This window comes from Numenius arquata, chromosome 26 (assembly GCF_964106895.1).
Source record: "Numenius arquata chromosome 26, bNumArq3.hap1.1, whole genome shotgun sequence".
In the NCBI taxonomy this organism is placed as follows: Eukaryota; Metazoa; Chordata; class Aves; order Charadriiformes; family Scolopacidae; genus Numenius; species Numenius arquata.
The window spans coordinates 5,485,878-5,510,457 of NC_133601.1; the positions used below are offsets into that span (position 1 = coordinate 5,485,878).

General features: G+C 46.1%; 1 protein-coding gene across 1 annotated transcript in view; it reads left to right on the plus strand.

Moving 5' to 3' along the window:
• The window catches only part of ANTXR1 (ANTXR cell adhesion molecule 1), a 113,559-nt gene that overhangs the window by 42,138 nt on the left and 46,841 nt on the right, over positions 1 to 24,580 (plus strand). The window contains exons 11-13 of the mRNA XM_074164108.1: positions 3,047 to 3,116; positions 3,404 to 3,482; positions 21,026 to 21,121. Of these exons, the coding sequence (XP_074020209.1) occupies positions 3,047 to 3,116; positions 3,404 to 3,482; positions 21,026 to 21,121 (245 nt within the window). The remainder of the gene's footprint in view (positions 1 to 3,046; positions 3,117 to 3,403; positions 3,483 to 21,025; positions 21,122 to 24,580) is intronic.

Here is a 24,580-nt window from a genome sequence, read left to right on the forward strand (position 1 = left end):
AAAAAGCTAATGAGATCTAAGTAAAAGGCCTTGCAAAATTAAGCCAGCTTTTCAGTGAATGCTGGCACGGGGAATTCTTTGGCCTGTGCTGCCAGTGTTAGCAAAGGAGAAAACAAGACATCGGTCTTCGTTCTCTTGGCGTGTGTGCGCTGAGACGATGTCATAAATTTATGGGAGTTAATGATACCTTCATAAATCAGGGTGAGAACAGAACTGTAGGGCCAGATTCACCGCCGCTGTGCATGTGCCTTTGCTTGTGCAGGGCGGGAAATGCTGCTGCTTTGGTTTGGTACCTCCGTTGCAAACCCAAGGGGCTGTATATGATGTGAGCTCACCATAACCCCAGCGCCTGCGCCGGGGAGTGCGGGGTGGGCATTGTATCACACACTGCAGGCTTCCAACGCCTGTTCACTGTCCACCTCTCTGTTAATGAGGAAGTAATATTTTAGGTAGTATGGGACAGCAAGGGAATGCCCTGCGCTGAACACACCTGCTCCTGATGTCTGGTGCAGTGGAAAGGTTCATATGTGACCTTGCTGTGGGAAAACAGCCATAATATGGGATAATATGGTACTCTGCAGCCCAACAGCAGGAGCAGGGGTCTGGAGGGATCACAGAAGCTCAAAGGCTGCTCTCGGTAGGTGAGCCGTGATGCAGAAGCAAAGCCTGTCTGTGAAAAACATACGTCTGGCTAAAATGCTTTGCTTTCAGCTGTTTGCCTATGTCAAACAGTCCTTAACAAAATAACTGCTATGGGTAACCCAAAAATTCAAGCGTGTATATATAGGTATGGGATTTGCTGGAAGCTGGAAACATAAGGAAAACTTCAGGGAAGGCTATGACTTTTCATTACCATTTCATTTTTTTTTTAATGGAGTGTAAAATATAAACATTTCCTAACCTGTCTGAGGAAATAATCTTTTATATTGCAGCCAAAGCAAAGAAATACACCAGTATGAAATACAGATTGTAATTTGTGATAGGAAATACTGCAGCAATATTACTGCTTTCTAAAATCTTGTATTCGGTGGAAACCTCTCCTTTAGGAATGTCTGGGAAAGAATGCTTGACTTGCTGAGTCCTGCTCCTGCATGAGGCGACAAACTCTTGCCATCTCTATCTCTTATGCCTCATCCACTGCAGTAAAACGTGCTGCTTCTGGCTGAAGGCTGCTGAGTTAACCACTGAGAACGGGGCCAGGACCAGTACTGCTCTACTGCTGTTGCCCTAATCATTATTAGACACCATCCATGTGAACAAATTTATCTCATTAGCCAAGTGAAGAATGAACAAGGCTCACAGCTGATGCAGAAGTTACTTTAGAGAAGGTTGCCACATTCTCTTTGGCCTGTGTCTCTTCATGGCTTTTCCTCTGTCCACCGGCACCTTAAATGGAATTGTAACTTGCACAAGTTTCCTCAAAAACAGAAGACCTCAGAAGAACTCAGAAGAACTCAGCTCTTCCTTAGATTGCTAAACGATTTGGTTAAACTGTTGTCCTTGCTGTTCCCTCTTGCTGTCAGTGATGCACTGAACACTCTGACCTTGCTCCCACGTTGCCCGTGTTACGTGCACCCTGGGAAGGTCACTACCTGCACTACATGGTTGTGAAGAGACTTGAGATGGTTGGAGACCCCGGGTTTGGTGTCTATTTCGAATAGCAAAGCGAGGTGGTGATGAACTGTACCTCCTGTTTCAACGTGGCCCCACAGAATGAAGGTCTCTCCGACCCTGCGGTCTATAGAGATAAGAGTCCAGATTTGGACTGAAGACAAGATTTGAAACCTACAGGTTTGAGAAGCGAAGGGAAAGAAATCTGTTAGGAGTGAAGTGGCTTTCAAACAAAATAAAATGTTAACTGAAAAATTTTAGGAAGCTGGTAATATTTGGTAACAGCTCATTGCAGGTCTATAAGAATCCCTATAGAAGGCCCTTGAGCTGGCTGTGAGTACAGCTGGTAGAACGCTTTCTGATGCAGTGACGTGCTTCTGGAAAACGCTGATTCAGCAGCATCAACCCCTTCTGCAGGAATGTGTGGTTTCCAGTCCAAAAAACAAAAACCACCCAGCCTGTCTGCCTGGTTTTCTGGCAATCTGCCCCATCTCTGGTCAGCTGGCAAATGGGCTGAAGTTCCTTGGGATCCCCATCTGTCCGGTCACCAGAGAGATGGGTGGTATAAAGTTCTGATTTAAGTCTACGAAAGAAGAATAGTAGCTAATCTTCCTCTTTCCCAGGCAATTTCCTATTGATAATTTTTCTCACTCCGCTTTTAAAACCATAGTATAATTTAGGTTGGAAGGTTTAATTTAAGTTCAGAGAAGTCTGTCTTGAAAGGCAAAATTTTCCATAATATACACTTTTCTTAACCCAGCTTTTTCCAGTTATATGTAATCTGTTGCAACGCTGTCTGCTCTCCTGCAGAGTGGCTGTCATAATTTACTCTGACCATCCAAAAAGCTTTGTATCTTCAGTTTTGTCGTGGCGCGGATGTCCACCAGATTTCCACAGCAGGGAATGGTGAGGGTGCTGCCTGCAAGGAGTGGGTGATGGGGGTGCAGGGCTCCCCCTTTCCCGGGGGCGTCCGGCTCTGCAGGGGCAGGTAGTGCTCAGCTCTTCTGCAGGAGCGGGGACAAAAAAGGGCTTTGTGGAGTGATATTTCACAGTGAGAATGATGGAGAGCTGCGGCAGCCTGAAAGCAAGACAGTTTTCACAAGGGCTCTGCAAAGAAATGAAGAAGGAGCATCAGCTGCCCCATTTCCCCATCTTTTTGGGGGAGTGTGTAAACGTGAGGTGTTGAATTTTTATTATTTTTTTTTTTCCTGAGGCGCAGGGGATCCGGCATTACCTTGTATTTACTCTGTAACTCCCTGGGCTGAAGGTGTGCCCACAGTTACCTCAGAACAACTGCTGGGCAGTAGCTTTTTATCCCTCGTACAGTGTTTGATCTTGTTTAGGTATCAAAAGTGAGGAAAAACATTATTTAAGCTTGGTCTTTAAGGCCTGAATTACTGACCAGGTAATAAATCCCAGTATTTCTATTTTCCAGATGAGAAGCCTTTTGTAGTGGAAGATACCTACTTACTCTGCCCGGCACCTGTTCTACGAGAAGTTGGCATGTATGTTTTTTCCTCCATACTCAAGTATTTACTCTGCCTGTGGGAAAATGAGTTTCCCTAATCTCACTATATTATGTTGTTCTTATATGCATCTTATTCTGACATTGTCTCTTGTGCTTGTTGGGTTAATTGGCAGTTGTGCATTGGAGCACAGGGGAGGGAGAACCAACAGGGTGAATTAACCTGTAAAAAAGGCTTTTCTGTGCATTATATTATGATATTATCTGGTGGAGGGTTGTGGACTCGCTAGCCTGACTTGTTTTTTGTGTTGTTTGGGTTTTTTTCAGGGAAGCAGCTCTTCAAGTCAGTATGAACGATGGTCTGAGCTTCATCTCTAGCTCCGTCATCATCTCCAGCACGCACTGTGTAAGTTTTGATTCGTGTGCCTAAAACGATTCAGTAGGATGGTGGTACTTAACAACAGGTGTGTGCTACACTGGGATTAGGGCTTCCAAACTGAGTAAGCCTGGGGTGTGGAGGACCTGTTTCTCTCTTTTAAAGGTGAGCTTGTGAGGGTGGTAATAGGACATTGCGTGTGCCATAATGTGGTAAAGCTCTGGAGTCCTCAGTGAACACGTCAGGCTCCGTATCTCCTGTGGGATGCAGACCAGAACAGGACTAGCAGCCAGTGGTCTGAAGGTGTCTGTGCCTGCTTGTCCACTGCACAGTAAACAAGGAACTAGTCTGCCTCCTTCGTTGGCTGGTCTCACCTCCTTCGTTGGCTGGTCTCGCCTCCTTCGTTGGCTGGTCTCGCCTCCTTCGTTGGCGGGTCTGCCTCCTCTGCAGCAGTGATGCCGCTCACGATGAAGGGCACACAGCAGTTGTGCTCACACCCTTTGTCTGGAACCCAGAATGGCTGCCAAAAAAAAAAGTGGGAGATTCTCCACTGAAGCAGCTGGCTTATAGCTGGCTTCCTTTGCCAGTAGTGAATTGCTACGCTCAGTCTCTGGTGGAATCAGGCAAAGGGCGATGAAACCAGTTATAATTCATGGTATTGCTGAAGATGCTGCTTCTGCTGAGCCATGGCTGATGGGAATAGAGCATGAAATAACTTGCGCTAAAGGAGGAAGTGGAGGAATTCACTTTAGGCTCAGAGCAGTCCTTTGTGCCTCAGTGTATTCAGCTTTATGCACCTGTGGGAAGACCTATCTTCTCTGCAGGGAATGGTTGAGGCGCTGCTTTACTTCTCCCATAAACTGACTTAAACTGTTGTTTGAGAAGCCAGAATGGTCTCACCAGAAAGACTTGAAAATCTGTCCATGGCCTGCTCTTCTCCCTGTCTGGTAAAAGCGCGTCGCGTTTCTGTAGGGAAGTGCAAGGCTAAGCTGTACGACATCGATTGCCAGCAGCCGTCTGTGTTCCACAAAGGCTGAGGCACAGGGTGAGAAAAGTCTTCTGTGTCACTTCATCTTGATACTTGTTCAACACAGACAAGGCTGTACGGAGAGAGTTTTCAGAGCTTACATGAGGGGTGATAGTCCAAACCTCACAGAGACTTTCTTATGCTTTAAAAGAAGGGAATTAATTTTATTAGTTAACTTTCTGGTTTAAGTTCTCTTTGCTCACTGGCAAAAATGTATTTGTATGTTGTCAGCAAATTACAGGAATATTTTCCTATGTTTTATTCATATAAGGCAAGATCTGGGAAAGAATTCTTAGAGAAAAAATATTCCTTCCTGATATGCTTTCTTCTGAGGATGGAATCATTATTTCTAAGTTATAGGAGACGAACCATCTCTTCTTTTTCTATTGTTTTAATAGCTGTGAGGAAACTTTCAAAAATGCCTATGCTTCACAGCAGCACCTACTGCTCTGATGCCTCCAGACTGCGGAACTAGATTTCCAGTGCGGCTGAGCAGCCAGAATTCAAATCCAGATCCTACATCCAAACCCCGACGCAGCGACATTCAGTGGCTGCTTTGATTATATCGCAGGCTTCGCTAATCGAGGATATTTCTCCTGGATAAACAGGCATTTTGTCTTTGTAGTAGAGTTTAGTTTCTTCAAGTTCTTCTTAAAGATGAAACTGTTTACCGAGACTACAATCCCCTCTTTAATTAAAGTTACAAGGGCTCTAGTCCTGGAAATATCCGCATACAAAATGTGCATCAAATGACTTGTTTAATTGACTTAAGACCTGAAAGTTAGGTCTGTTTGAATGTCTGCAGCTGAAATGGGACAGCCCGAAAGCTGTGGAACGAAGTGACAGTAACGAGCAGGAAAAAAACAAGGCTTTTCTTCCCTGTGTGCAAAGCGGCAGTCAGTGCTTTGGGGTTCCCCTCTCTGCTGGATTCAGAAATGGTCAGGTTTGGAAAGAGGTCTGGAGTGCCGTCTTCAAAAAGCTTCCCAGATGGCAATCGGCAGTGACTTCACATGGCAGCCCCACACTCGCTCTGAGGCCAATGCCTTGAACCCAAATCTCACTGCTCTTCAGAAATGGCTATTTCCTGGGAGAATGAACAAATGAAGGGGCTTGACAGCCTGATAAGCTTTACCATTTCTTTGTTTTCTTATGTAGTTCCACACCAAAACCTTTCTATGCAATGTGTAAATAATCTGCAAATATCCCATTTTCCCTACAAGCAATACCTCTCCTCTTCTATGAACCACTCATTTTCAAGGACTCTCTGGAGGAAATCCAGGGAAGAAAATTCAATGAAGAGCATAGCTGAAGCAAACAGCTACATTCCCAGCAAGTAAACACTAATAAAAGCCAGTCAGACTTTGACTCCTAAGCTATGAAAGCAGGTATCTGAAGATCAAGACAGATAGAGCCCAGACATTGAACTACCTAACAAGCTTTTTTTAGCACCCTAGCTGGCAAAAATTTTAGTGTAGGTTTTCTCAGTAAAGAAATTGGGCGTTTCTCACAGGTTGATAGGGCAAAGCTATTTTATACTAGCATGGGTTCCGACCTTTGTTTAATATCTAAAGACTCCTAGCAACAAGGCAGCTAAATAAATGTCAGTTTTATTGAGCAGTGAAAAATATAGATGAAAGAAAACACTTTTCATCTTAGACAGATAGGTCACCTTTTGGAAAGAGCCAAGGGATCAAAGCCTTTGCCTTTTCTAGAAGCACATCACGGTGCTGTAACTGGGCAAGACCTGACTCTGGGGATCGCCAGAAGCGGGGAAGGAGGAGCGCTTTGCACTCCGGTGCTTACGTTGTGCTTTCTAATGCCGAGTGCCAGCTGCTGAAAATGGGATACTGGGAATTTTTGCTTTGCCCAGTGCTGTCATTTTTGTGGGGCTGCCAGTGCTTTCACAGACTGTGCTGCCTTCCTATTCAGATACTGAGTGCGTGGCAGAAAGTGCTCTGTGCACTTGTCTCCTTTAGAAACTGTCACTAGTTTGTGTCTCTGGATGCAATAACGCACAGGCCTCTCCAGCATAAACTGACTCCCTCTGGGAAGAGACAGAGCTTTTGCCTAAGCCCATATTGCCTATCTGAAGTAATTATTGGCATTTTTTCCCCTTGAGGTATAAAATCTGCTACAGCATTTCAAAGGGGAAAAAATGTGGGAAGGTTAGGACTGAAGGCACACATAATGACTGATTTCTTCTCCTTCCTAGTCTGAGACACTAAATACATCTCACTTTCCAGCATTAAGTGATGCTACTTGTCACATCTGTCAACACCAAATGAGACCTCACTCTGAGCGCTGGTTGGGGTTTGGGGGTTTTATTTTGTTTAAAGGAGTCATATGTACAGTTAAAACAGCCTCTGAGCTTCTTCCTACACTTTCAAACTCAGGCACTTGGAACTCACTTGCCTGGACTCCAGCTCTCCCTTGTGCTTTGAGGGACTTCTCATTTTCCTCTGCTTTCTGCTTTCTGAAATGTGTCGGGCTTCAGGGTTTGCAACCCCCAAAAAAGTGCAAGGGCTGTCAGAAATTAAACCGTGTGGGTGCTGTTGTATTCTGCCTTTTGCTCAAATGCTTGTGCTTTCCAATATTGGAGCATGGACGTGCTTGTATATGCCTTTGTACCTCCTCTTCCATGGGACTCAAGGAATTGCTGCTTAGGCTTAGACAAGAAAAATGCCAGAAGTGCCTAAATTTTGTTTTTTAAAGTGAGTCTCCAGGCTTTCCTGGTACTTCACTGCAGTTCTCTCCTCTCTGTTGAAAGGTGATTGATTTTTCATCTAACAAAGAAAACAGAAGAAGGTGTGGAAGAGACTTGTAAAGATGCTTTTGTTGCAGTGGATCTTCCAGCATTTCCATTTTAAAGTACATTTTGGGAAGACTTGCAGTCGCATGAAAGCGACCTCAGCTGAATCAGATGGAGCAAAATCTCCATTTAAAAAAGAATCTCAGTTGGCCCAGTTATTTTCAAGCCCAAGGTACAAAACAGTCCATAGGAGGTCGTTAGGGATTTTAGTTTGTTTTTCTTCCTCAGGACTTTCAATATGAGTTTTTAGAGGCAAGAGTCCATTACACACAGGAGGCCCTTTTAAATCCCTCACGATAAATACAGTCGGGGATTTGCCCGGGCAATTAGTGAACACAGGGAGCTCCAGACGCAAGGTCTGGCTGATGCGTAAGGAAGTCTCAGTCAGGACAGAGCTGAACTCCCCAGGCTCATGCAGGGGCCTTTAGGTAAGGGTAGAGTTGCCACTTTTTGGAGATGGTAAAAAGCATTGACTGTGGAATTGCATGGGAATGCTCAGTTTTCAGAGTGCAGTCTTTTCTTCAAAGAAGAGTTGAAAGAAAGAAAGAAAAAAGCTAGAAACTGGTTGGTAGAAGAGAATCTTTTTGATTTGGTGAATGTGACTCCCTCTCCCATCCTCATGTTAGTGTCTCAGGAATGGTGCTTTTGTTGTGGTTTGTTACCATCTTGGCTTTTCTGCTGGTTTTGGTGGCTCTGAAATCTAATGGGAAACCTGTCTGGACAATGCCAGATGCCCTCAAGATGATAAGGTGTCTGTCAGGGGTGGAAAATAAAGGCGCGCTGGAGAGACCGGGGTCTTGCACCCGCTGCTTTGAGATGACAAAGCAAACCTGCCCCAGTGAATCGTGTCCCAGGGGTGGTTAGGGGCTGAGCACACCTTCTGACAGATCCCTCGTGGTGCAGGACAAGAGTCACGTACTCCAGGGGGAAGGAGCTGGGAGGGCTGTGTCCCGCTGCCCCCACAGTGCCCGCAGCAGCCTTGGGGAGCAGGGCTCAGAAGGCAGGGCCCATTTGTCAGGAGCTCTGAGGACAAGAAGGGGGTTTGCTCGTTGGAGGAATGCACTGATTTCCAGTTATCTGTCAAAAATGGGCCAGACACAGGAGCTGTTGTGGTTGGGCAAAGCGTCTGTTTTATTAAGTTATGGAATGCAGATGAAAGCCTCCAGCTTAGGGCAGACTGTTGCGTGTGTCGGGCTTGCCTGTGCCCTCTCTGTGGATGGCCACCACTATTTCTCATTCAAAGGTTTTGCTGACTGCACACCCCAGGCTGAGGATTACTGGCTGCTTTCTGGTAAAGCTGCTTACGGGGACTGGGTTTGTTTCAGAAGTAAGAGGGTGACACCGTGTAAATCAGGGGCTGCAGACAGAAGTTTAATCCTGCTCCCCACTAACTTATGTGTTACCCAGTCAAAATAAGACAAGGCTGGCCTGAGTGTAATTTAGGGTGTTTTTTGGCCCAGGCTATGTGACCACTGGCAGCTCCCCCAACAGAAAAGGGGAACGGCTGGAATGAGAGTGTTCTTAAGGTTTGGAGACAGTGTGCTGTTTATATGCTCAGCTGGGGGATACGATGCCAGCATCTCCAGCGTGACAAAGCTCAGCTGGCTGGAAGTATTTGATGAATTTGTCTCTTGGCTTGCTTGTCTTGAAGAGTTACTAATTTATTTCTCTGAAGTTGGTTTTTCAATATCTGTACCTTTTAAACAATGTTTTTCTTTCATTGGAAAGTCCCCCACGGGGGAAGGAATCCACTTTTCCATACGGAGGGCAATGAGGCTGCGTTGTTACTGCATGACCTAAGAACAGGAGAGCAAAGCCACGCAGGGACATCCAGGTGACTTCTGTGGCTGGCAGAAGGTGCTAAAAGGTAGCCCTGAACACTGAAGCCTGCAAGGGCCAGGCAGACATAGGGCAGGGCATTGCTTCTAAAGAAATGTCCTTCAGGCTGTGGCATCACAATACGCAGAGAGAAGCTGGGCTTGTTCCCCTGTGTTCTTCTGGACAAGGTAATCTCTGTTCTGTAGATTTAAAACCCTCTCTGCATCCCTTGGAATGAATTGTGATGCTTGAACTGACATTTCAGGAGGAGACTACCCTGAAATTGTTCTCTAGGAGGCTTTTGGATGAATCCTGGGCATCTGTTTAGCTTCAGGGTCCCCCAGTTCTAAGTGTCAAGGAGCTGGTTTGGTTATAAATAATGTTAGAACTTGCCACTATCTGTCTCTGTCGCTTCACTCAAATTAGACAGAGGCCCCTTCTGAGGGGCAACACCCCTCGCCCCCCTTCTGCTGATATTCTTACCTACCTGGCCCTTGTACTGTAGTCACACATGTGGATCTGACTCGCTCCAGGAGCTGTGTAACCCCAGAAGGCAAAGTCAGATCCTGCCCCCAAATCACTAGTGTCTGACTCCTTGCAGCAAGGCTATTGACTTCATGTTACCGTGCTCTTGCTTCAGCCAAGCGCTATCAGCTGCCCAGTGCCTCGGACGGGCATCCTCTCCCAGGGCGTCTGCTTTGCAGGGAAATGAGGTGCCGTTGTTCTCTGTTCTGGCAGGGGCCAAAAGTGCCCGGTAACTGAGCAGAGCTGACAGTGATTGCAATAAGGGCTTAAAACAATTGGACACATTTAGGTGTGACTTTACAGTACCTGATGGTCTGTTTTCACATGCCATGAAAGACTGAATTCTTGTTACCATGATCAGTTTCCTCTCCGTTAGCTTTTAATACTAGGTTTTTTTTAACGTACCTGCATTTACAAAAGAGACATTAAGGCAGAAAATAATGATTCATGTCGCCTCCAGTCCCGGTCTGGAAGTTGACAACTTCCATTGCTACAGGCGTTACTGTGGGGTTGCACAGTCTCTACCTTTTATCTGTCAGACCAGAATATCTTCACTGGGTGGCAGGTAATTAAAGATGAGAGTTTAAAAAGTACTTTCATTCTGCTGCTGACGTCACTGAACCTTTGATAGTTGAAGACACCAAGAATGATAGTTTACTCCCTGCTAAACATAAAAAGCCAATTGTGTAACAGCAATAATATAAGGCATAGGACCACAAATGCAACGGGAACTGAGCATCCTCTGCTTCCACTCGTGCTAAGACTAAAAAAAAAAATATCATAGAATCCTAGAATTGTCTGGGTTGGAAGGGACCTTTAAGATCATCTAGTCCAACCATCAACCTAACTCTGATAAAATCCATCACTAAACCATGTCTCTAAATATTCTTCTTCCTCAGCTATTAGTCTCAGTGTACCACCATTTTTCTATGCAAAGTTGCCCCACGTCGGCTTTTGCGGTGTGACCTGCCTTCCTCTGTGCCTCCTCAAGGCTGGGGAGCGGACGCTGCAGGGGTTGCCCACTGCTTGAAGAAGAATTAGCAAGAAATGGCTGGTAACATCGGGAAGCTCTTAAGAAGGGATTTACTCCTGTTCCCGTGTTAGGAGATTGAAGAGCTGAAAGAGGGAGAAAGTATTAAATGCTGCTTTCTGAATGTGTACACGTGCAGATGTGCCCAGAGCAGGTTGCACACCAAGCACTGCCAGGAGTGTGCAATAAAGGAAATAATTTACAAGGCAGCATTTGAGGCAGGAAGTCAGTCCCGCTCTGCTGGCTGGAGCGCTGCTGCCAAGTTCTGCAGCGCAAAAAGAGAGCATCTCGGACAGAAGCCAGGATGGGAATTAAAATAAGTCTTTGTTCATTTTCTAAAATGCTCCCAAAAGAGAAAAAACCACTAATGACCTCTTGCACTAGTAACTCTCAGACTCGAAACGGGAAGGGGTGTGAAAACTGCAGGGCTGCAGTGACAGTGTGAAACAGTCTTCCTTCTCGATGGGAAGAGCAAGGAGCATCACCAGGTGATGTCCCCGTACTCCCTGCATCACCTTCTGAGAAACACAAGGTGCTTCTCTGCAAGAAGGTGAGACGATGGAGGGTCAGACATGGGCTGGGAGAGCATTTTGGTGGCAGGATATTAGACTTGCCATAGGCTAGCATTGATTGAAACTCGTTTTTACTTGCTGTGTGTATCTAGTTCACAATGGATGCCTGCCCACGTCACACCCTGTCCCTTCAGGAGGAGGGCTTGGGGAATTGCGGCTTGGAAAAAGGAGTGCCTTTCCACTGAAAAGGGCCATGTTGGGTCAGGGCAGTTTGGGGAAGCACCTGCATTTGGGAGGCATATGCAGTGCCTGAACTGGGCTTCCCTGTGTAACCTAGAGTCTTACCTGGTGCCAATAGATACCAACTCCTCCTTACCTGAGATGCTGTTGTTCCAAACCCACTCTTGGGTGGGAAGATCTCAAGGTGGCTAAGCACACTGCCGGGCAGTTAGCCCTTCCACCGTCCTGGGTAGGATTGCCGATTCTGGAAACCAGAGGGGATCTGCTGGCGAGCAGCGGGACCAAGCCAGTCCTTGGCTGTGGAAAAGGGGCTTCTTGAAATTGCTGGTGTGGAAGCGGATGGATGCAGTGGCCTATTGCACCTCTGATGGCAACTTGGGGTGAGAGAAGTTCTTGCACAGGCAGATCAGGGAGCTGGTTATCTTGCCATGAAGCAGTTATCTTGGTGGCAACCATTAATAAATGGCTTGGGATGATGGGTGAGGTGGCAGGTGGGGAAACGGCCTGCTGTTTCTTCTGGAAACAGTCCCTCTGGTCTCACATTTCCAGTGGCAAGGGTGCAGGAGCCACTGGAGTCAGCGAAAAAGGAGAACTGGGTCGCCTAACCTCGGCAGGGTCCGCATTTGGCAAAAGGAGACAGGTACTGGCACAGCTTTACTGCATCCAGGTACCCCGGCTTTCTTCCTGTGGCTCTTTGAAGGGCTGCAGGGATTTGCACCTTTGAGTTAAACAACAGTGGATGGATTTGATCTTTAAATATGAAGAAAGAAAAAGTTAGGAAAAATCAAGAAATCACTGGAGGCTTGTAGTAAAAACTAATGATGCCCTTCATTGAAGGGTTTTTTATTCAGAAGGAATGTAATTCAGTGCCAAAGTAGGGTTTTTTCAATTGTGACTTTGTTCTGGGCTGCACAGCTAAGGCTCTGCTGGTTATCAGTGTTTCTGAGTCTGCAGGCAATTAGCAAGCATTCGTTAGTGTATCAATAGAGGCTTTATGAAGCTGCAGAGTAAATGTAATGAGCACTTTCCTAGGCCCTTGACCTGTACATTATTAGCTGAGGTATTGCTCTGTGGGAACTCCGGGGCATACAATTTCAGGTTTGCTTCTAAAAGAAATTGCTCTTAAATGTTTTATGCTGTGAATATAATAGGCAGTGAATGTTTTTGCTAACACAGGTCACCCTAAGAATTAAATGTGTAGATTATTTCACTCTAATATTGCTACATGGGCTGTTTTATAATACCCTCCAGTGTGGTAGGCTTCCTACAAACAGCATGTTCCTGTGGTTTGGAAAGTAGGGATTCACCAAAGAGACCAACAAATTGGGGATGGGGGCAGAATCACAGAATGGAAGTTTTGAAAAGTTTTAATTTGGAAACATCGAAATAGTTTGTGGATATGCAGACTTTTTCCTGTGACAGTGCTGCAGTTCACTGCAAAACGCGTGCGATAGTCTCACACGTACACCTCTGCTAGTGAAACCCCATTCCACATTTCAGCTGAAACAGAGCGCTTTTTGAAACAAAAATGTTTGATTTTATTGAAATGCTTTTTCCGTTGAAAATCTGATTTCAATTTAAACTGAGTTTCAGAAGGAAACTTCTCCCCAACACGTCTTGCTGTGAGGGTCAGGCCCTGCTGGCGCGCTCTTCCCCTTGTCGGGCTCAGGACAAGGTGCCAGCGAGGAACTTCTGCTCAGCCTGGGGGGGAACGGGAGCGTCAGCTCAAGGAAGGGGCTCCCGAGGTGTTTTTTTTAAGGTGCTGCTGAAATGCTACGAATCTCATCGGTGTGCACAGAGGGAAGACATTCCAGAGCGGTACATGCCGTTTTCCTTCCTTTCCTGCCTAGCAAAGAAGTAAACCCAAATCACGCCATAAATGGTTGCTGTTATGACAAAGTCTAATTCCACAGAATTTTGTCTGCTGTTATTCCAGTTGCTCTTCACCTCCCGAAATGGATTTAACATACTTCTTGTTAAGCGCTGCCTTCAGGCACAAATGGAAACCAAAATAACTGCTTTGGTTTCGCCTCAGAGGATTCGTTCAGCTACGAGTGCCGGGGGACAGGAGGTGGCTGTTTGAGAGCAGGAGCCTCCGCGGTCACAGCAGCAGCACCGACGACCGGCCACGCGCTGCCGGGGGGAGCATCGAGCTGCTGCCGTTATTTCAGTGCAAGTGTGGGTACAGATCGAACCTAAACAGAGAACCTGAGGCCTCTGCCTTCGTGCTGAGGGATTTCAGGCCCGTGATCTCCCAGCCATGAAGCCAAGGCTCGTGCACTCGCCTCCAGGACAGAACGTGAGGCCTGAGCAGATGCTGTGACCTCTGCCATGGCTGCAGGGTGGGGTTGTGAAGATGCTCCTCTGCGGTTAGAGAGCTCAAGGCTTGCAGCACAGAGACCCTGCTCCCCTCCATCTCTGCCGCTTCCTGCAGCGAGGCTCTTAAATTTGTGACACCTGATTTTTGGCGATTAACAGGCAATGTCATGACGAGCAGAGACCTGAGCAGATGTTCAGTGGCGTGGAGTCTTACTGCTATTTTTAGCCTTTGGTTCAACACAGGTCTCTTGGTGGTGAAATTCAGGGGTCGGGAGCTTTGTATCAGAAACAATAACAGAATTTGGAGCATTTTACCAAACCAGATGGGATGTCCCAGCATTAGAATCCAAAGGGGACAGCAAAGGCCTTTGGACTCAGCACCTCTGAATGGGGAGGTGCTTGTCATCTGGAGACCATGGAATCCCAGTACCGATGGAGAGCCAATACGACTGCAGAGGGGAAGCTCAGCAGTCTGCAGGGTTTTCTTCATAAACCTTCCCACCAGACCCTGTTGTATTTATTGCAGGATCCCAGATGGCAATGCCTCTCGGGGGAGGCCTGAGCCCAGGAATGGACATCCATTAGTTCTACTATATCTGAAGTCTTGCTAACACTTCTGTTTAGCTGGAAACTTTTAAGTATTTATTCAGAAGGAAAAAATTCAGCTTTTTTTCATAAGCATAAATACTGCAATCGGGGATTAGAGAATTGTTTTCCCTGACCAAAGACCTTTCCTTGTGACAGAGAGAGTAATGATTGTTCCCCCTTTCCATCGTGTGTTTGCCTGCTCTGTTCGGAGTGTGAACTCTTCAGGACAAGGGTTGTCTCTTGCTCTGGGTTTATACAGCACGTGCTGAAGTGAGGCTTCGCTGATGTTCATACTGAGCAGAAAGCAAATAACGTAGGATGCTGGAAAAGTCTTCTGTAAGTGGGCTCTCATCTCTTTTCAGCTCTAGAAGGAGAGGAGCGAAACAGATCATTGCCAGAGGGACATCTCATTTCTCAGTACAGTAAAAGTGGAAAAAGGGAGCTGAGAACACCTACAGGTATAGGAGATAGAGTGCACCCTCAGCAAGTTTGCAGATGACACCAAGTTGGGTGGAAGTGTCGACCTGCTGGAGGGTAGAAAGTCTTTGCAGAGGGATCTGGACAGGCTGGATGGATGGGCCGAGGCCAATGGGATGAGGTTCAACAAGGCCAAGTGCCAGCTCCTGCACTTGGGTCACACCAATCCCATTCAGTGCTACAGGCTGGGGGCAGAGTGGCTGGAGCTGCCTGGCAGAAAAGGACCTGGGGGTGTTGGTGGACAGCCGGCTGAACATGAGCCAGCAGTGTGGCCAGGTGGCCAAGAAGGCCAACAGCATCCTGGCCTGTATCAGGAACAGCGTGGTGAGTAGGACTCGGGAGGTGACCGTCCCCCTGTACTGGGCACTGGGGAGGCCCCACCTCGAGGGCTGTGTCTGGTTTTGGGCCCCTCACCACAAAAAAGACCTTGAGGGGCTGGAGCGTGTCCAGAGAAGGGCACCGGAGCTGGTGAGGGGTCTGGAGCACAAGTCTTGTGAGGAGCGGCTGAGGGAGCTGGGGGTGTTCAGCCTGGAGAAAAGGAGGCTGAGGGGAGACCTTCTCGCTCTCTCCAACTCCCTGAAAGGAGGGGGTAGCCGGGGGGGGGGTCGGTCTCTTCTCCCAAGGAACGGGCGATGGGACAAGAGGAAACGGCCTCAAGTTGCACCAGGGGAGGTTCAGATTGGATATTAAGAAATATTTTTACACTGAAAGGGTTATTAAGCCTTGGAATGGTCTGCCTGGGGCAGTGGTGGAGTCGCCATCCCTGGAGGTATTTAAAAGACGGGTTGATATAGTGCTTAGAGACATGGTTTAGTGATGTGGGTGGGTTTTGGGGGGGTTTTGTTGTTGTTGTTTGTTTTTTTTTCAGAGTTCAGTTGATGGTTGGACTAGATGATCTTAAAGGTCCCTTCCAACATGGACAGTTCTATGATTCTATGATTCTATACTGGGTGACCTAGAACATGTATTTCTTGCTTCATCCCCTGCTGAGCTTGGCTCCTACTCAAGCAGCTCCGGATAGACGCCAATCAAAGGGGCCAGTGCTGTGGAACAGTGCCTTCAGTGAGATTTCATTTTCTTTTAGAAATTAGGCCAGATTGTTTCTGTTATATTAAAAAAAATTCCTGTGTGTGATAAAATAAATGATCGACATCAGTTTCTGTGGCTGTGATGGGAGAGTCCCCAGGAGAGGAATGGAGGGTGTTTCCTTCACAGTGAAAGCTGCCCGAGTCTCTGGTGTGAAAAGGCAGGATCATCCTCTGGCCTCCCCTCCCCTCCTGACTAAAAGACATTTAAAACTCTTTCCCCTTTCTCTCCTGGGAGAAAACCTCTGTCAGATTTTTGGATGCTCATTCAAAACTGTAGTCAAGATTTTCATTAAGCTTTTAAAAGCACTTCATTCTTTTCCTGCTAACACCTCTGAAGGCTTTCAGCATGATACTGCTCTTCCTGCTTGGAAAAAGTGAAATGTAAAATAATTTTGGTTTTTTTTTAACATACATGACACTGGGCTGGGATACAGGAGCCGTTCACGTCTTCCCTCTCTCTGGAATGACGTTAACCGTGTTTATTCTCTTTGTAAGGCTTTGTTTCTTCTCTTTGTAAGGTTTTGCAGTGCTAAGTGTTACTGAAGTTGTTACTGCAGAGTCACTCTGAAGTGAGACGTGGTTCTGCGGCTGCTGTTCCCGGTTCTCGGAAGCCGAGCAGACGGTTCTGCACGCCTGGCCCTGAAGCAGTAACGGTGGCAGTTTTCAGCCTGTCCTGGGGGTGACATCGTGGGGCTGCAGGACAGCCATAGGTCCTCTGCTGCCCTTACCAGCTGGAAGGGCTCCCGCAGGCTCTTCTGACCAACACGGGGACCTCTAGCCCCGAGAGCAGGCAGCGAGAGAGCCCATCGCTCCTGTTTGCTGGAGCAGTGGGTGCAGAACCAGAGGAAACGGAGTATTTAGGCTTCCTACTCCCAGTGAAGTCTGTAGGAGTTAGGACTAAATCCTTCTACTGAACCCAGCCCTTAAGGTAAAGCCAAGTGCTTGCTGCATATATTTAACAGAAGTCCATCCCTCTTAGGCATAGCATGGAGTCAGCACATTTACACACATGCTTAAAGTTAAATCCATTTATTGCTGTGGTAACAAGCACGCACGCTGCCCACCTCCCTCTCCTTGGGAATCACCAGCGCGTTCGTTCCTCAGCCACGGTACACCAGCACATTTATTAGATGCACCTGGTACTTCATTCATCACTCCTGCGTGTCAGTAGTCAGAGCTTTTGAGGGTCCGTGCACTCTGGGGTTGTTATCCCAGGTTACCTTTCTGGAATACCTAATGTACGCCGCAAATGCCAGGGCAGTAAAGTGAGAATCTAGGAAATAAAATCTTAAACAAAAATAAGAAGATTGGAAAAAAACAAACCAGACCAAAACCAACTACAAGAAAAAAATCTGGTGCATAGTAGCATTTTTTGGAAAACCATCCGGAATAAGCCACAGTTCCACTGAAATACCAGTGAAATTATTTATGTTTTTTTATGAACTGATTTGTGTTTGCTTCTGTGTTAGAAGCATCGAGGACATCACAGATGAAATAGGGGACTTAAAATCACAGGTTCTGTCATAGTTTTGTGTCTCTGCATGAGTGTGTACATGCTTCCTGGGGCTTCCTGGAGTTTGGCCCTGGGCAGGGATTTGGGAAAGCAACAGCAAAAGAACTCTGGAGGATGAGTTATTTCTTCTGTGGAGTGACCATCACTGTCAGGTCATCCCTGTTGGCTGACTGTTGATAAACACCTGGTTTATCTTCCCAGGGCTTGTGTGCCCAAGAGCAGGGGGTTCCTTTGCAGGCCAGCACACATCTGCAGGTTTGGGTGGATTTAAGGAAGTAGGTAGATCTAAGGAACCTGCCCATGCTGTTTGCTGGACCAGACCTTGCCGTCCCTCCCCCTGGCAGCACCAAGAGGGGGCTAGCTTTGTGTCTTGGGACAAAAGGGTCCCCCAGTCACAGCCTGACTCCTCATGGCCTGTAACACTTCCAGAATAACTGCTGAGTGAAAACACATATATATACACACCCACTCCTGTGTATGAGGAAATGCCTCTAATGTGTCCTGCTTCACATTTCTTGTTATCTCTATATTTTACAGTATCTTCCCGAGGTGGTTTTCCATCATACTTCAACCACCAGCATTACCTGTAGCACTTCCTTGGCCTTGTTGGACCCTGGCAGGGAGCAGGAGGCTCCGAGGCACAGCTGCCCTGCTTCCTCTACCAGTTTATTTGTTTCAAAGACCACACAGTAGAGCTTTAACATGTCAAATGTGTAGCGTCGGTTAAAGAGCCTGGCTCTTTTTTCCTATTACCGTTTCTTGATACGATAGCGAGGCGTTTTGGAACAGTGACTCCAGGCTCCATCCAGGTCTTCAGCAGTTGTTGGGAAGCAGGTTGCTGATGTTTTTGACCCTCGGTGTCCTGCCGGCCCCCTGAGCTGTCAGCCCTTCCTCAGCCACTCGGTGTAACGGAGCTTTGGGCTGTTGATCTCACTGCGGGTACAAGCGGCACCGGTCCATCGCGGTGTGAGTAGCTGTGGTGAATCCCTATGGGAAAGCAGCACTGATTTCACGTAACCGTGGGTATTTAGGGACACGCCACGCTTTGTCTCCACAGATATTTTTTTATGGAAGATTCACTAGTTAAAATTCTTGTAGTTTTTTTGTATTTTTTTTCGTTTAAAATGAAAGTTGTTTTCTTGGTTTGAAATGACAGCCTTTATTCAATGTGTTAAACACAGCTCATTGAATTATTCCATGGTTCAGTGTTTCCATGAGCATACGTATTGTTCTTCCAAATTTTGATTAAAAGAAATAATGGAATGAAAACAGACATTTCAAGTGCTTCAGCCCTTTTTAACCAGCTATAGGACTGGGAGAAAGATTTCAAGATGTCAGTGGAACTTTTTCAAACTATTTTAGCAGGCAGATTTTCCTTCTTGTTTATTATTGGGCTTGGCTAAGTGGCAGTTACCATGTAATCGTAGTTCTAGTGTATAAAAAAACATCGTTATCACAGAATGGCCGCTAAATTGTAGCAGAAACTGATGAAATAAAGATAAAACAAACCAACAGCAGAATTCAGGCCACGGTGGATGATTATAGCAGGATTTATTGTGCATAAATGCTTTGTCCTGCTCTGACTTGCCAGGTTCCTCCGCGCCTCGTTTGCCGCAGGGACAGCCCAGTCGGAGCAGATGGAGATGGGATCTACAGTTCCTTGTTAAGGGTCTCAGTCTGACACTTCGTAGCTATGGCTGAGCCCAGAAAATTCAGTTCATATTTGCCTGGAATGTTTTGATGTTTGTTCAAATATAAGAACAGGAATTAATCTAACCAGAATTATATATATTTTTTGAGGGGGTGGTGGTGGTCTGGTTTTGATATCAGAAGAGGGCTTATTCCTGCAGACCTGCCAGACAGCGCTGGCTTTAGTGAGAGGTGTTACCTGAGTGACAAATATAAGATTTGGCAAATCAAAATCTTTTAAGTCCTTCGGACTGCTTTGCTGCTGTGATGCTGTGATACACAGAATGCTGGCTGGCCACACCAGCTGCCTTGCACAGAAACAGATGTGTTAGGGTAATGTAAACTAGTCTTTACAAATTGTCTTGGGGGGGGAGGGAAGTAAAAATAAATTCTGTTTAAATATCTCCAGAACAAAATAGTTAAAATGCCACTGTAATTTCTTTCATATTTTTGCAAATTTATTTTAGAGTCTCCTTAATGACAAAATACTTGTTTCAATATAGGGGCAAAAGTGGCAGACAACAATTAGACGCAACAAAGAGCCAGGATTACATTTTCTAAAGCACTGAGTATCAGCAAGTTCCATTTTGCAGCTGATGGATGGGACTTTATGCTGTCTGTCCAGAGGAACAGCACCAAACGTACAGCTTCTTCTTCTCAAATGAGCTTTTATTTTGTGGGGGTCCAAGTTCCATTTCCAGAGCTGTCTTGGGTGAATTCCTCTCCTATGTGGACAGCATGGATGACCTCTCTTCTGTTGCCAAGTGTCAAAGATCAGGTTGTCTTGATCAAAGTTCTCCAGAAATTCCTTCTGCAGCAGAAGAGAGATTGGAAAATGCTGTCAACCATTTTTCCATTCCTCTTCCCATTATGGTATGATGGGAGATCATCTGGCCATTGAATTGCAGTGACTTAACCATCCATCCAGTCTTCCCATCCTACAGGTCAGGCTGCTCTTGAACGTGTCCCTCCTCTGGCATTGGGAGCTGGACACTTGGGTGGGGATGTTTAAGAGTCTGGCTGTTACATCCAGAACATCTCAGCCAGGCTGGAGTCAGGACTGCCTGCTTGCTTATCTGGGGAGAGGAGGGTGCCGGGAGGAGTGGTACTGGGGAGCTGGCACGCCTCCGGGGGCCAAGAACATCTGCTTTGGGTTAAATCTAAGCAACAAGAAATAACACACATTGGGTTGTGATTGCTGCATTGAGCTGGCTTGTGCAGCAGTTTGTGTTGGTCACCGATATAAGAGAACTGCAAATGCCTTTTTAAATGGGGGAATTATCCCAGTCAGAGGGGAAAGGATCTTCTAGAGCTAATGGCTTCTGATGTGGAAACCCCTGTCTGTTGTCGCCAGGGGGTTTGGGTTCATCTCCTTGAAAAGCTCATGGCAGGACTATCCTGCCTCGGCCCCACTAAGAAGAGCAGGAGGACCTGAGTCGTGGGTCCACAGAGATCTTGCTTCAAGTTTTCTGTTTGGAATACACTTTCATTCTAGCAGCACATTCAAGTTTATACTGCAAGAGGGGAGAAGAGCTGCAAAGAAAGGGGAATGCTTAAACTGCCATGAAACATTGTGTTGGGAGCTCTTTCTTAAATATTTTTTTCAGTCCTCGCAATACGCTGAGTAATATTAACGTTCATTTTGATCTGAAGTGAAATATGTATTTTATGTAATTGTGAGGTTCAGAAAATCGTGACAAAATCTATAACTCTCTGTGAAGGGAACTAGAGGTCTCGGCCTCTTTGCAATGAGGTGGGGGCGCGGGTGCCACGTTCAGATGTGTGAGGGGGGAGGAAAACTGCATTTTGTCTGAAAAATAAATGGAGTGTGGCAATGGCCTTTGGGACATGTACTTACCTGGAAGCAGGATGCACAGGGGAGGTACCGTGGAGGGGGAAGTTACTGGGGCTCACAAACTCTCTGTGTTTCCCTTCCAGTCAGATGGGACCATCCTGGCTATTGCTTTGTTGATCCTCTTCCTCCTGCTGGCGCTGGTTCTTCTCTGGTGGTTCTGGCCTCTTTGCTGCACAGTGGTAAGTGACAGAAATCATTAGCGCAAAACAGCAATTCAGTGTTTTCTGAATGTAAGAACTGAGTGGGAAGGAGGCAAAGTTTTCCAGTTAGAAGGAGCATAGGACTGGTCAGTGAACAAGGCGGCGTTTCTTCCATTGCTGGCACTGGTTTGTGCTTCTATTTCATCTGCCTGACCTTTGGATTATCCCATGAAATAGCAATGTTGCTAACATAGACCTGTATAGGAGCCTCTCAGTCTTATTCATTGGGCACAAAATGGAAATGGTTTGCAGAACCGTGTTAGTTGCTGGGCCTTTTTAGGAAGGAATGGCTTTTCTGGATTTTTTAATTCCTGTGTCAGTGTCCCAGTGCTGGGGGGCTCCTGTAGAAGGAGCTCTGTGCTGAACCCCGGCTGGAATCCTTGTTCTGCCTCAGGTACAAGGAAAAGATGTTCTAAGTGTGCAAATTTTTGCCAGATTAAATTTTTTTCCCTTGGTCACCATGTCTGAAAAGTACTTTGAAATATCAAAATGACGGTTTCAGTAGAAGTATGACTGTACTTCACTGAGCAATATCTTTCCTCCCTGATTTTCACAAAATATTCTGCGGTGCTAAAAGCACAATCCCAGAGTTAATAATTGAAAAAGGCAGATGGGAATCAGGAGAAAACGGGAGAGAAGGAAGAGGTTGTGGGAGGCAAGAAGGAAATCACAGGACTTGAGACAAGCTTTTCTCTCACACGTGACCCTGCTGTTTGTCTGCAAAGACCTGTCATACCCCTGCACATCTCTGGTCATCCCCTCGGGCTGCCTTTTCCAATGAAGGTCAGGGCAAAGGCTGAATTACTGTGGAACACGCAATACAGTGCAGCTCTGCTCTTGCTTTGGGTCTTGTTTGCGCTGCAAATATAGAACAAGAATTAGGGATGTACAAACGTCAGCAAAATTGGAGTCTGGTTTTGGTGACTGGCTGCATGTAATGTTTCAGATGCTGCTTTTAAGACTGCCCAAACCGGCTCCAGTTTCTGGGTCACTGTCATTATTCCTGAATTTAAATCACTTCCCCGGTGCTGTAAATTTGCGCCATGTTGTCCCAAACCTACCATCCGGTGCTGAGAGCTTTGGAGCCACAAACTGCAGGAGCCATCCCGTTTGAGGATGAGTCTTTGTGGTGAGATGTATTTCTCTGTCTAGAACAAGGATGGAAATCTCGCAGGAAAGATCTTAGTTGTCTATTTCTGTTTCTGGCTGGAAATGCTGGAGGTGAAATGCTCCTTTTCACAGTAGTTTGGCACCTCTGTCCGGAGATGAAAACCAGAAGGGAAAAAATATTTATTTGGACTTTTCAGAACAATAAAAATATCAGTTCTAAAAAAGGACAAAGGATTCGCAGTGTGGTAGGTTGTCAGTTATTTGTGTAAACTACATGGCACGTTCCCGGAGATGTTGAGCCAACTCCTTTGTTGGTGCATCTGCGTCGAAGTCAATGGAGATGTGCCATGTACAGATGTTTACTCTGGGATTTGGTGGAGATTTGAGGTGACAGAGAGGAAAGGTTCTAAGTGATGCTGCCATGTTAAGGTTCTGTTACAGGAGAAAGATGAAGCTGGTAAGAAAAAGGCATAAATAAAAGCAGCAGGGCATGGAGTAAAGGGAATATGAAGCTATACATTGCCAGGGTAGTTTGGGTCTGCTGCAGTGGAATGATACGAGGATAGTGGTCATCTCACAGCGTTCCTGAAGTGTGAGAAATACAGTGCAGACAAGCAAGGGGAGTACAGCAGGGATAGGGAGTCTCTTGTCCACATGAAACTTTATAAGCATAATATTTTCCAGATTTAAATTCTGTACTTAAAAAATTTGTAGTAGATAAAAGCTTTTCCTCACCCTTTCTCCTCTTTTACCTCCCACATTCCCTCTTAGCAAGGTCTCCAAGTGGGGACTATCTCACTGATATTTTCCAAATGTAAGTAAGTCAAACACATCCCTCTACTCCCTGGAATGATTTTAATTCAAGAGCCTGTATGAAATCTCCTCTGTCTCTCTGGGCTGGCAGGTTGGTACGTTTGGCAGTAGATCAGCAGCCGAGATACCTCCCTGTGTATTGCTTACCCAAAGATTCTGTAAATTAAAGATAAATCCACAGAGGTGTACCCAGCGTGTTTCGCTTCGGGCAGGGAGAAGGGGAGCAGAGCAGCGCTTATTTACTGGTTTGGTAACGGCACATTGTGGAATGCAGCGTTGTCAGAAGCACAGAGTGAATTAAGGGCAGAGGAACTGGCTTGCACAACAGACAAGAGGCAGCAAGCAATAACCTCTAATAATCAAACCGCAGAACTAGAGACGCTGCTGTGGATTCGAGCCCAGGGACATTTTGGAGATAATGGTGTATGTGTCCAGGGAAAAAAAGAAAAAAGCACAACAAACTTTTTTTCTGACCAAGTATAAATTCGTTTCTGAGTGACAAGCACATTTCTAAACCCTGAAATTCCTCTTGGCATGCCTTTTAATTAAATAGGAATCATTATGATCCAGCAGTTCTTCAGGAAAGACACCAAGCCAGCTTCGTCCCTGGAGTAAATGGACTGAAGTCAATAGACTTACTCTGGAGATTTATCTGGAACCCAGTATCTCCTTGGCATGCACCTATAAAGAAATGCTGTTTCCAAGTGTATCCAAGTTTATTGGTCTCAGAAGTATTCTGGGATGAAACCTGGAATTTACCACTCAGTTTACAGTAGATGCAATTGTTGCTTAGTGGATCAGAACAATAATTAGGTTTTTGCTGTGCCTGATACCAGCACAGGCAAAATTTCCCTTGATACGTGTGGGGGAATATTCCAAAAGCATCAGAGCCAGGTGCTAACATTTCCAAAGGTTTCAAGGATGTTTATTTAACAACAACAGAAAACAAAGCTAATTCTGCCAAGCTGCCATCCCCAGCACTGTGCACGTTAGAAGGATGATGGCAAATACAAAGACATCTATCGCAGGATGACCCCACGTTTCCTGGGCAGAGCATATCTATAGCTGCCAAATATCAGCAGATGCCAGAACCTGGCCTCATCCATGTCAGCGTGGCTTCTTGTTGTCTTCCTGTTCCCCCTCTGTCCTGAACACCGCACAACCTGAAGGAGTCCAAGCGATCATAGTAGTCACCGGGTTTGCAAGAGGCTGTTTAGGTGCCCAAGGGTGAAATTGTCCCGGGTAGGAGGCCAACATAAGGCTTAGGTTTAATATTGATGTAAACCAAATAGATTTTAATATAGATGTAAGCCAAATAGATAATAAGCCTCCAAAACCATCTTAAGGAGGATTTTGCAGACACATTGTTAATTGGCTTGGAAATGAGGCAGGTTAAAGTGTTTTGGACGTATAGTGAAGGCATAATTAATACAATAGTTGGAAGGCTGGTCTGTGCTGGGACCATTTCTCTGTGCAGCACCACCTTGAGCACGTCTCCCACAGAGACTGAAACCT